The 13,226-nt window shown below is 50.3% G+C and overlaps 1 protein-coding gene across 1 annotated transcript; it reads right to left on the bottom strand.

Moving 5' to 3' along the window:
• Positions 1–7,741: 7,741 nt before the first annotated feature.
• On the bottom strand, positions 7,742–11,566 carry LOC117227846 (uncharacterized). Its single transcript, XM_033483375.2, has 4 exons — positions 11,402–11,566; positions 10,887–11,092; positions 10,685–10,793; positions 7,742–9,921 (listed from the first exon to the last, which is right to left on the bottom strand). Exons 1-4 carry the CDS (start codon positions 11,468–11,470, stop codon positions 9,547–9,549), a joined length of 759 nt encoding a protein of 252 aa, XP_033339266.2. The 5' UTR covers positions 11,471–11,566; the 3' UTR covers positions 7,742–9,546.
• Positions 11,567–13,226: the final 1,660 nt, after the last annotated feature.

Raw genomic sequence — 13,226 nt, 5'->3', positions numbered from 1 at the left:
CCGCGAGTACCGACCAGCCGCGGCCATTCTACCTACTCGATTTGATTCGATCGCGCTGGCCGACGATGATTTTGTCTTTCTTCTCCGAGCATTCGCAGCTGATTCCTCGAGGGTTGATTTTAAGGCGATATTTAACGGGTCTCGACGTCGTTGCGACCGGTCGCCTCCTAAGCGACCCGGTCGCGTACCGCGAGCTTGTTTCTCGAATAACATTTATTAGCTTAATCGTGTACATCTGAAATATTTTTCACCGAGACTGCGTTGCTCGGCGAACCATTTGTTACCGGCGAAACGACGGGCGTAGTACGCGGGTTGCTATAAAACAAACCGATTATACTTCTACCTTTCTCGTTCCGAAACAGAAAAAGGATATTCGATGTCAGAATTTTTCTCTGAAAAGTCGAACGTATCCAACGACGAAAACAGACGGTTAACACTTGAAAACACGAACTCCGCATTAACCATTAATGCTTTATTCGTTCCCATTAGCATGGAGGCACGGCACCGGCATAAATCAACATCCACGCAGGGACAACGGGCTACCAGCACGAAAACTTCGTCCGATTAATGTCGGTTCCTCGATGGTTTTAATATCGCCTGGAAATTCCGTGTGCCCACGTGTTTATTAAAAATAAGGAGCCGGGGCCTGGTTCGTTCGGCGGGCGCTCGCGTTCGAGTTACAGGATCGCGATATCGAGCGGCCTAAAAGAAAAGAGGGCCCGCGATGCGACGCCGTCGGGGCCCGGTGGGAATACGAGGGCGCCTCCCGACTCCCGGGCCCCGGAGTTTCGTAAAATAAACAGCGAATCGGTCCATGCTTCTAAGAATGTTTCCCGCGATATGAATATTCATGAGATCGGGCCGAGGCGGCTATAACGTGTCTCCCGCGGCCTCCACGACAGTTTTATTCTTCTATAATAATAGCGTCCCGGCATCACGAATCCCGGGCCACGGTGTTCGTCGCCGCTTAACCATTTTATCGGATCATTTATATCTCATGAGGAGCCATAAAGACACGCGCGGAGAGGGACGTTTTGCATGAGAAGTGGCCGAAAATACATAGGAATTAATTAGGCTGCCATAAATACCGGTCTCCCGGCCTTTTTTATGGGAACGCCGGTCTCTCCTCTCCTCCGGATCCACCGCCACGACCGGACAAGCTGCACCCGCGCGAAGGCGTGTTTGCTGAAAGGGGATTTTTGACACTTCCCGATGTAACGTAACGCGCGCTTTAATATATTTCAACGATGTCCGGAGCTGCAATGAATATATTATCCCCGCTCGGCCGTCGAGTCCCTCCATCGAACCGTCTTTCTTCGCCGAAACGCTGCCTGTCGTCGAAGAGGACGCGACGCCGGAACGCGTTCGAAATGCCTCTCGTTATCGTCCAAACATCGGCACGGTTCGTTTACGCGAACTGGATTCTCTCGGACGCCGTTCACGCGGTCTCGCGAGCTTTTACCATCCGAACGGCCTTGTTCTCGCAATCGAGATTCGCATAGGAGAGGCTGCTCTTTCGGCGATGCCGCTTCGCGTTCGGCCGGCGGATTTAGCGTTCGGGGATTTAAATAATTGGTCGTGAAAACGCGCGACACGAAAGTCCGAGCAAGAAATTCGCGCGCCGATTTCCCAGGCTCGGAGATCTCCGGATCGCGAGGCAAGGGAGAACGCGGTGGTCCGGCGATGCAGAGTTCGTTATGCGAAGGCACGCAGACCATGGTTCCCCCCTCGAGCAGCGCCCCTCGAGCCCCGGCTCGCGTTCGCAGCTCTCGGTTTCCACGGTGGTCACCTTTGCCCCGGCATAAATGCATATTCCGGCAAGCGTTCGCCGCAGCTGAATTCCGCGAGCCAATCAATTTAATTGCAGCTTATCACGTACGGTGGAAAGGCCTCGCGTGAACGCACAATGCACACAGCTGCCTGCGGGGCCCCGGACGAAAAATTCTTTCCTTAACGTCGTTAATTACAGACTACCGTTCGAGCACTTTCGTTATCGTGCCTTCGTATCGACTCGTTCGACCCAAATCAAAGCCGACACCGTGGCGAACACCGTTTCCATCTATTCGGGGGCTCGGGGGAGAGGAACGGGTCGAAGATCTCCATCTTTGCGATCGCGTGGAGGGGGCTGGGGGGCAGGGCGGTGCTGGTTCCTCGATCGAGGCCCGATCGCACGGAATCATCGTGACGCGGGCTTTCTCGGGAAAGCAACCAGTCTGTCGAAATTCTGCTTCCTTGTCTTTAATTACGGGCCACACCGTTCCAACGGCGACCGTAACGCTTTATTAAAACGTCAACCGGTTCGAGAGATACCGACCCAGTCACCGGAGGAAACCGATTCCACCGGCCGTTTTGCTTTTCCAGACGGATTGCCTGCTTTACATATTTATTGACCAGCCTGATTGGCTGTCGCGCGAAAAACGGACGGATCGATGATCCCGGAGGATGATCGCTGAATCAACGATCCCGGACTTTCGAATTTAGCACCTGGTCACTGCCGCATGGTTATGGATGAACCGGTCGACGCGACGTTGACGTCTCGAGCGATGGAGCTGTATCGTATGCGCTTCGATCGATTTAAACGTTGAAACACGAATTAAGTTCTCCCGGAGAAGAATTTGCACGGCGAAAGTATTCTAGATCTGCGAAGACCGATCTTCGCCCGCGCCTCCTCCGATCTCCGCGACGAGACTTTCGCACCCCAGCCAATAACGAAGCAAGAAACTGAGCAGCAGAAAGCCCAGGGAGCTAACCAAATACGAGAGACCCAGAATTTGCTGTCCCGGGGGAGCCGAAGGGGGAGAGCAAAAGAAAATCCGTGAGTTTAAATATACAGCGAGCCAGTCTAGACTCTCGCGCCGGGAGAAGAGAGGTGTCCGCCTAAAACCAGCTAACCCAGGCCTAAACCGGCGCGGTGCGGCGCGGCGGTTGCCGACGGAATCTATCCGGCCGCTAAACAAACGTGTTCCCGCCGGTGTTCGCGGCTACCGCCCGGGGTGATCGAGAAACGTGTCATTAGAGGAGCGTAAAAGGGAGCATCGATAAGGAAGGTGTTGAGAGCGCCGGACGAGAGATACGCAGCCGTCTCGGAGATAGCGACGATTGCGACGTGTTAACGCGGCGTTATGAATAGGCGTTCCTCGGCGAGCAAACGGAGCGGTAGGCGTCTGGCAACTGGCAACGCGCGCGGTTCCCTGTATCGGCCGGACACAAATCATCGCGATACGCGCGGATCCACAGGTTGCACGGGATCTCGAGATGATCTCGTCCGATCCGAGGATGTCGAGAGGTGCCGGTCTCCGCGTCGGACGCGGATAGAGCGGATGGGCTATGATTAGTTCGATGCCGGCAATCACGTAACACGGCCAGATACAGAAAATGGTAGAGCACCGTGATGGACGACGTGTTCCCGGCCGTCTTTAAATGATAGTTTAGCACTACGATGAATATCGGAGCTCGTTCGCTCCGAGGAATCCTGCGGGTGTGGCAAACCGGCGAGCCGCACTTTTCTGAACGCTCGGCAGGATTTCGGGATTTCGAGTTTGCGATACAGGATCGTTAGTCGAGACTCTAACCTCCGGAGGATTTAATGCGTCGGTTGTTGCTGCTGTTCGCAAGAGTCGTGGGAAACGGGAGCTACTTTGCCGAAGAAACTGGAGAAGCGATTCGATGCAACGATCATTCCAGTCTTCCAGGTCTTACGAACGTACTTCCGAAGATGCTTCCTGCGGACCTGTCGATCTGCTCCTAGCGTAACAGCGATTCGGTTAATTCGAAAGCCAACAATTTTGAGCGACAAAACATTCCTGGACCCGGCGGAGTATCTAAAGCCAGACGGAATCGAGCGAATCTAGAGGACCAGGGTCCGCGAAGGTGGGGGCCGCATGCGAATGAAAAAAGATCGCGATGACCCGAGCTAGGAGAGGCAGCGGGGTCTTTTGTCCGGGTCGCGAAGTGTGGAATTAACCGGTGCTTCCCCCTTTTCTAAAACCAACACGTAATTATCTCGCCGTTGGTTATTCGGTAATTTTCATTCAGGCGGACCTTTTTCCACCGACAGGTACCGGGGCCACGCCGATAACCGATATTTACATGGCAGGTGATATCAATTATCGTTCGGGAGGCGCCGCTAGCCCCGGGGGCCGAAATTGCAGCCGGGCTATGGCCCCCGTGGGTTCCCTAACAATTTACTCGATTCGCGCCTTCGTCAACCTTTTTTGCGGGCTTCTCCAGTCTCCGGGACCCGGGATCCGAGACTCGGAACCCGCTCCGGTGAATCACGGATGCGCACGGTCGATCGAATCGACCCGGACCTCTTCACGGGAAAGATACCTTCGCATTCGTCGACCATCGATGGTTTTAGAAAAATTTTAGATGGTTCTCCGATGCGCTTTTTAACAGTCTCCCTCGTGACCTGGTTCGCGGCGACGAGAGTTCTGCCGTTATCGATCGTACCGAATGCTGTACGCTCTGGGCGATAGTCCGTGAGACGGTCCATGCACGCGAATGGTCGTCGATTTTCTGGCATTCCAGGTTGCAGAAAAATCGAATCGGTCGACCGATAATTCTCTAGACTCTAGCCTCCAGACTCTAGAGGTCCGAACCTCTCGGGCACCCACGCGTTTTCGTGAAACAAGTTGCGCTCTCTTGTTTTTCCCCGAACGGATCGGGGCGTGACGATGTTCGCCGTTGCAGCCGAGGCGAACGGTGACTCGATAAGTACCGTGATAGTCGCCCGGGGCAAAAACAAATAATAACTCGGCCAGGAGGGGCCCGTTGGTTAACGGCGCAGCGCGGCGACGCGACGAGACCGGGATCGAACCAATCTCGCCTTATTTCGAGGCCGACTATCGCAATTTTCGGGACGGTTGTCTCATCACGAAACCAGGCTTCGGCGTGGACGCGGTGAATTACAGGGCGCCGGCCACCCCGTCGTATTACGGTGTTGGTTTTCGAGCCTTTTGTGTTAAAAAGACACGTATAATCATCGTCCCCCCGTCCCGACGCCTTTCCGGCCGGATGGACCGACCGGGATCCGCCAAACTGGCGTTTACCGTATCCTGGCTGTGCTTCTATTCTCCACCCATTTTTCGCCGCATCCCTTGCTCCCCCGTGGAGCGCAGATCGCCTATCTTCTTCTTTCTCTTCGTCATCGATTCGGTCTCTCGGGCATACCGAAGGTTGCACCGAACGACGCTAAGATCGGACTTTTTGCTACCTGAAGTTCCACGAGTTTGCACGAGAATCATAGATCCCGCCTCTGAACAGGTGCCAAGGTGGACCGGTCTTAAGCGTGGCCAAATTGCAGCTCCCGACCGTCTGGAGTATCGATCGCGTGATCGTACGCACCGACGTTTAACTCGCCGATTTCGATTGCGCAGAAATCCATCGAAGGCGGCTAACTTTCGGGTACTTGGCGCAATGAGTTTGTTTTTCGCCGGCGAAATCGATCGATTCCTGATTTACTGGATCCGATCTCCGACGGGATGCCGAGGTAAGAATTAAGGCTGAAATTAAGTCAACCCCTCTTAACCCGGTTTCCTTTTTTTTTCTCCCCCGATGAATTATGGCGGTTTGCGGAGAGTCGCGTCGGATGCAGGGTGAGAATTATAAATAAATTTCGGGTTACGAGGTAATCTAGAACGAATATCGTTCGCGAACGAAAGTTTTAGTTCCGTGCAGGATTTTACGAGGCGGTCGATGAACGGAGTACGCTTTCGTTCGTGCATAAAATAATTCTATCGTCGTTGCGATAGCAACGAAAAGAATTTAACATCGTCCGGTCACGTGCACCGATCTTCGGGCTCCAATAAAATGGTCGATTTCCCCATCAGCCGGTGCCCAGCTAACGATCTCCGCGGCTCCGTCCACACTTACCTTCTGATTTATAGAACTCATCTTTCGATGCCTGCACGCCTTATAAAAGAGGCACGCTAAACGCGGCAGGCTCGCAGAGCTCCCGAATCACAGGCGACTCTCTGCTCTCCGCACCCGAAATTCTCCACGCTTTTTCTGCCGGCGAGTATGTTTTTGAAAGATGCGATTTGTTTTCGCCGCGCAAATTGCCGGTCGCCGAATCGCCGCCGGTAGGCCCGATGCACCGCGCGGGCCAGGAAAAAGGGAAGCGCGGCTCGGAATCGGAATCGGCAAAAAGACGGCCTGGCCAGCGTCGCGAATTCATTTCGCGAGCAAAGTGGCAGCTGGATCTCGGTGATCGCGGTATTAATGGCGAGAAGAACGCGTCGTTATCGGGACCGAGCGAAAGAGAACTGTTCCCGGTCATTAATATTGATGAATCGTGTTTTCGGTGGTAATAGCCGATGACACGATAACGCGGAAGGACCGGTCGAATAATTTCGTTCCGAGGCAGGGACTGGCCGGAGAACGGGGAGAAGACCGAGGGGGCCAGGGCTCGCGAAATTCTCATGTAAATCACGAGAAATCCAGCGGTCGCGTATAATCGACTTCGATTATCACGTTAAAAAGATTGCGTAATAACAGTGTCGACGCTCGGTCTATGGTTCGACGCTTTTTCGATCACCCGGGGGCCGCGGTGCACCCGCAATGGGATGCACGATGCACGATGCGCGCGGCTCGTAATGCTGCAATCGGATCGGTGGATCGGCTGACGGAGAGCCCTCTCGCGGAATCACCCTTCGCAGGGGTTCCGATATCTGATGCACTAGCGAGCGACGACGGTGCTTACGGTCGATTGCATGTTATTAAGTCAATGTACAAACTGCTGCGAAATTATTGTTCTAAAATCCGAGGTGAGAATGCGCTCGATAATCTTGCAAGATGACGGGGAAAAGTGCGATCTTATGGGAAGATTGGAGGGAAGGCTGCTTTATTTAGACGTCGAATGTCAGCGGATGATGCTTTTTAACATTTTTTTAGGAACGTGCTCGTATTATGGAGATTTATCGAAGCTGAAAGAAGAGATTAGTGCAATAAATACGAGTATCTTAAAGTAGCGCATCTAATTAATACATTGAAATTGAGGATAAATTGACGGTATAGACTATTAATGAGACCATTTATAGGGAGATCGAAGAGTGCAGAATCATAGAATATTTTTAAAAAGAGGTCGAATAAACTGATCGTTTCTACAGGTTTGCCAGTGAAATGAAAATGTACCAAAGTTTCTCAAAGTTCATAATTTCTGTCTACGAGTATTAATGCATCGTCGAACGGTGGTTCAACAGGATCCAAGGCTAGATAGATCGTTCGCATCGCGAGGGATAATTGCGAGCCGAGAGATTGGCAACCCCGTAGTAACCATGGTCTACCTTTCTAGACAAAGATCGGATAATCTAAAAGAAACGCCGGTTCCCGGATTGACGGGTGATTGATGAAGGCTCGCGGCGCCAAAGTAACGCCTACGCGATTTTTATAATTAGAGGCCGGGATGCTAATAGTTAATTTGTCCGTCGTAACTTAGCGACGCGCGAGGGTTCGTTGGTTAACTGGTTCTCAGACTCCCCCTTTCGTAATTAAGACGGAGTAATTTTTAATCAATTTGAAGAACGTGTTGCGGATAATGAGAAACGATGTTGCACCGGTCGTTTCGTCGTTTGAAAAATATTGGTTCCCGCGAATCCGATTCGGGCTGTTCGAAAACGATTAATCGGTGTTCGTCGAATATAACCTGGCTTATTAAAAATTGCTCGGTATTACTTATCGCTTACCTGTCGCGGCATCGCAGAATCGGACGCGTGCGTTAAACTGAAATTTAACCACAGCATAGAAGGTACACATATTACAAATATTATTTCCTTGGAGTTTACAAAGCATAGAAAAAATTCACACAACTAAAATCAGAATTAATTTACAAATTACGATACACGCTATAATTTAATCGACGATACTTTTTCAATAACTTTACCTAGCACACGTAATTTCTACATTACACCAATAATATCTTTCGTAATTATTGTTCCTATCGCTTAAAATATATTTAAATTAGCAAGAACAATTTCCAGGACTAACCTGTGCTTATTCTCAACGTACGCTAAATAAATATCGATTAAATAATTCTCGCAGCAATCGCATTCCATCGATCATTTCCTGCCGTTGAAACAATGAAACCTTCGATCAATCGTGCTCTAACGAAATGATCGGGGCAATATCGAATCTGCTGCTAAGACAATCTCTGAAACTTCGATCTGAAACGCGAAACCAAGGGACACGGTGTACAAATTTCTGGCGCGGGCTCGTCACGATCGGGCGTCCGGTTAATAAGCTAAATGAGACACTTTACATACGCGCCGCCCGAATAATTTAATGTCCCCTTGGCGCAATTTAAAATGCAGATCATTGGCGGCGACCGATGAAGTTGCATCACCGATGTGCCGGGGATCGTGCGTACACGGACTTTCGAAACTCGATCGGCCGGCTCTCTGGACGTGGGTGAATCGGCCGCAGGCCGTGCTCCGGTTCATGCATTTTCGTCGTTTTCTCCCTCGTATGCTCGCCACTCGCCACTCGCCACGGCGAACACCTTGCGTACCAGCAGCCTCGGGTCGCTGCCAAGAATGGGAGCGTCGCGTCGCTTCTCGTCGCGTTGGCAGCCGAAAATTGTTATGCCCGGGCCCCGTTGTTTGATCGCGGCGGTGCTCTTGCTCTTGCCGTTTCGCGCTCGTGCTCGCGCTCGTGGCCGAGGGCCAGCCGATTCCCCACAGAAATTGGCGCGAAGATCGATTTTCTCTTTTCCGTGATTTATCGCGGCGATTTCGCGCGCCGCTGCGTCCTAAGATTTTAATCGACTGGACACCGGCACCGATTCTAAGCGATTCATCACGACCGCCGCGCCTCGCCGCGAGGATCTCCGTGGATTTAGCCGGGATTTTTCGAGATCCCGAGACAAATTTACGCCATTAGTAACGAGCCGATGGTCCCTGGTAGCGGCAGACATTTTTGCGAAATTGATAACGCCGCTGTGGAATACGAATCCGTCATTGGTAGCAAGCGGGCGTCGATTCGTCAGATTTTTACGCGCCGAGCGACAGATACGTGTCGAGCAGTGACTACAGCGTGGATGATATTAGCGTTTGTTGCGACAGTTTAAGTCATTTTGTAAGGTGCAGGATCTTTTTATGAGATATCGAAATTGCAAGAAACAGACATCGCGCGAAAACGTATCTTTTCCTCGAATAATTTTTGGTAGATCGAAGAGACGGTAGCAGCAACGTTCCGAAATGTTTCGAATGTTCACACTTTGATATTTTGTCTAGTCATATTTGTCATAAAAATATTTCACGAGACGCGCAAAATCGATTAAACTGTATGCGAAATACAAAACCGTGTCAAAAGAACCTGAATTTTTCCAAACAATTCCTCGAAAGCTCTGATAAAATCGAACAGGGACCGCCACCTACCCTTCCAGCAACGAATGCAGCCTATTTTTTTGCCGTCGACGACAACGAATGCAAGGAAGACGCGACAATACGTGCAAGATGAAAATGAAGAAAGCAATTTCAAAGAAATTTCATTGGAAACGATACGACCGCTTTACCTACCAACGTTTTACCCCCCATTTACAAGTTGCGCTTATTTCGTCGATTTCCTTACAGCTCGCGCAGTTTTTGGTATAGTACTCTGCACATAGGCGTATTTAGACTTTCTCGTGGAGATCGGTGATCTTACCATGGGTGCGACTACCGCCGACGGCGTGTTGCTAGTGGACGAGACGGCCGAGGACGGTTTCACCGCAGCGATGCTCCTGCGTCTCGTAGAGCTCGTCATCTTCTCAGCCTTGAGCGTCGAGGTTATTTTCGAGGACGTGGGTGTCCCCGGGACCGCGACGGATCTTCTCTGCTTGGAAGGCAGACCCGATCTCGACGTCGATGTCGAGGGCTGCTCGATCGTTACCGCGGCGGACGCGATGTTGGATAGTCGTCGCATAGGCTTCGTTGACTCTTCGTCCTGCGAATTTCAGTGTTCGATTTAGTACTCCTGGATAGAGTGGAATTTCGAATAACGAGGAAGCGCTACTTGTGACAAAATTTAGTGGACAAAATACAAAACTCTGAACAGATTGGAAGAATTAAAACCATTGTCGCAAAATTGTCGGCTTGCCGAACGAATTACCGATTTATAGATTTTTTTTCAGCTCAATTTCTGATTTTAAAGGTGTTCGGATGATGGATGCAGCGAAACTTTGGTACACCGTGGTGCATGACACAAAAATTACGCAACGCGATATCGAGTCGGTCTCAGAAACGCGAACGACGGTGTCAACCGGCGCGAAGTAACGAGCGTGTAAAGTAAATTTGTCAATCTTTTTCGTGTTATCGATTTTCGATGCGGCGGAGGGGCCTATCGCGCACCGTGTCTATCTTTTTTCAGGATTCTTTTCAGTCCGACCGTCGAATCCGTCGACTTTGCGACTCTGTGCGAATGGTTGGAATAAACCTACTTGCATGCTCGAACGAGTTAAATTCTACATCGTTACCGCAGACAGGAACGTCTGAACGATTAACCTAAATCGGATCGAGCCGACGAAATCGTTGAAACTAATTAAATCGAGCAGAAATATAAAAATTTAGACCGTTTGTCGCAAGAAATGAAACGACTTTCAGGTTTTAACGCGAAAAAAAAGTTCAGATGCTTCTTTCAGTCGACGAACAAATTCTAGAGAATTCTAAAACCGAATAGACGATAGCAAACGATATTCGTTAATAAACACCTTGTCCACGTGGACTACCGTTTCGTTCGCATCGAATTCTTCGCCTTGATCGTGGACTGTTATCACGTGCTCTTGATCTTCGGTCACCAGCGTGTCCAATGATCCATACCTGAAACAGTTACGTTCCGATGAGACACGATTGCGAGGAGAATCCAAGGAGATTTTAGTTGGTTAAGACTTGAATGAAACTGTTTCTAACAACCTTCCCAAAGACGTGCTCAATTGACTGCGGTTGAATTTCGGTGCCACAGGTGTATCGGGAGTGCGAATTTCGATACCCGTCACAGGTGTTCTCACCGGAGAGTAATCTGGAATATCTGGGTTCGTGTTCAACGTTAGTCGCAGCACGTTCCGCACAGCATCTATTATTTCTTGGTTCGTTAGACGCGGAGCTAAACCGCCGTTTCCCTGCAGCGATTCAAAATTAAAATAATTACTCGGCGTCGATTAATTTTTCAGTGCCGCTGGCGCCGAATGCGACGCGTTTGGCTGTCGCTGCGATCGTACGTTACTCGTTTTCTTCGTCGTTGCAGCGCGATTCGAAAAGAAAATTGACGAGCCGATCAGCGCGTAGAACGGTATCGCGTCGTCTTATCGCAAAATTTGTCTCGGAATCTTCGTAACTTCGTTAACGAAGCAACGCTACGGAGTATACGTACGATCGTTTCGTCGACGATATTATCGTTAAAAGTGTTTCTAACGAAACGTATACGTTACAGTTGGAACGAACTCCTTCCAGCGTCCAACCATCTTCGTAAATTCTTCGGAAAATGTTATAATGCTCATTTTCGAGTTCTTCCCAAAACGGTTCTGGTTCGCACGAAAATATTTGGTGGAACTGGCCGAGAACGCGTCGAATCGACCGTTGACATGTGACACTGGAAAGTCCTCAATTACGTAGGATGTTTACATCAGTGTCGTATGATGTGTAATCGAGATCCCTGGTCCTTAATTCTCATCCTTTGTGTCGCAACGAGCAAACGTTTCTACCGGGAACCGTCGAAAATAATAGAAATTTGCCAAATACGCTTTTATCGGAACAGACTCGCGTGTAGCAAATTTCGTTGAGTTTTCGCTAAGATCGAAAGCTCTCGAAGCAGTACCGACTGTTTGAAATTCTAATTTTTCATTCTAAATTTAACCGTGACGATAGTTCGGCGATCGACGCGCTAAGAAAACGTTCGGAGGAAGAGGAGAAGGCAACGGCAGAAAATTCGGTCCTTGTATATTCAACTGTGTTTGCACGGAGCGAACGTCGTGTCTAGTTTTGTTTCGAGGGCATTTTAGCAACCGGAACCCTGTTCCGGCTAATTCCCGCCTGTTTGGCGAATGGATAAAGCTTCCGTAAGTTAACACAGACTGCTATTTATCTTTCGGCCGGGCATTCCTCTGGAACGCGAGCAGCGTGCAAACGAAAAATGCGGGAGTTTCGCCTGCTTCGCCGGATCCTCGCGCGATCATTCTCCGTCAGGACATTGCAAATGCGATTAAAATCTTGAAACGATGACCGAAATTTCGTCTTTATATCGTTTAACCGTCGCAGAGATCCGACTTTGATCCATCGATCTGGCAAATAGGTGGATAATTTGGAAATGATTTTAGATGATCGAGTTTCGCGTGGACAGACGGTACGGATAATTACATTCTTCGAGGGAATAAACTGGACGAACTTCCGGGCAAAAAACTTTTACAATCAACTCGAAGCTGCTCGGGAAAGTTCTCGCGCTTTAAAATTCCTGGCGGAACATTGTCGGAGGAGTTGCAACGGGCAACGGAAACGAGGAAAGATTAATTTTACATTTCAACGCGATGCGTCAGGATCTTCTGTACGAACGAAGAAACAATGGTACAGGTAAAAGCGGTGCTGTTTCAACGTTCGAGATTCAGCGAATGAAATATTGATAAACCGCCGAGCAAAACGTAATCCATGAACGCGAGTTGAAAGCGTACGTCGGAATGGTTCGGGCTCTCGAATTGGCAGAATCGGCGTAAGAGTCGCTCTCGGTGGACAACCGTAAACGGTCACGTAATTTATCTCGACCGTTCGCGCTGTCAAGAAAATTTGTTCCACGGGTCGGACCGTCCCTCGTCGCCCGAAGGTAAAGCGTTCAAAGTTCTTCGGGCAGATCGATGTTTACGCCAAACATGGAATAATCGCGGCCGCTCTCTCGCGAGAACGCGCGTGCGATCGGTCCGCCGCGCCGTGCCGCGCCGCGCCGCGCCGCCGCCGAGAAAATGGCAGAAATGTCACGAGAAGTGGGTCGATTATCCCGCATTCTGTACCGGCTGGCGTCAGAAACGAGCCGCCCGTGTCCCGAGTGACTTAATTAACTGTTTCCGTTTGTCTCTAACGAGAACGAGAGGAACGGTTCGACGCCGCCCGTTCTCCGCTATCGATTGCGCCTTTTGTCGCGGCGAGTCGCCGCAACGCGTCTCGACCAGAAACGGCACTTTCCGCGATTGAAATCGTGACTCGCCGACGGCTGTTTTAATTGCACGCGGGCAAATTAGTGCCGGCGATCCGCCTTCCACGCGAATCTGT

Source organism: Megalopta genalis, chromosome 4, assembly GCF_051020955.1.
Source record: "Megalopta genalis isolate 19385.01 chromosome 4, iyMegGena1_principal, whole genome shotgun sequence".
Lineage (NCBI taxonomy): Eukaryota > Metazoa > Arthropoda > Insecta > Hymenoptera > Halictidae > Megalopta > Megalopta genalis.
Note: the sequence above shows the minus strand (reverse complement) of the source record. Positions and strands in the feature narration are given on the sequence as shown.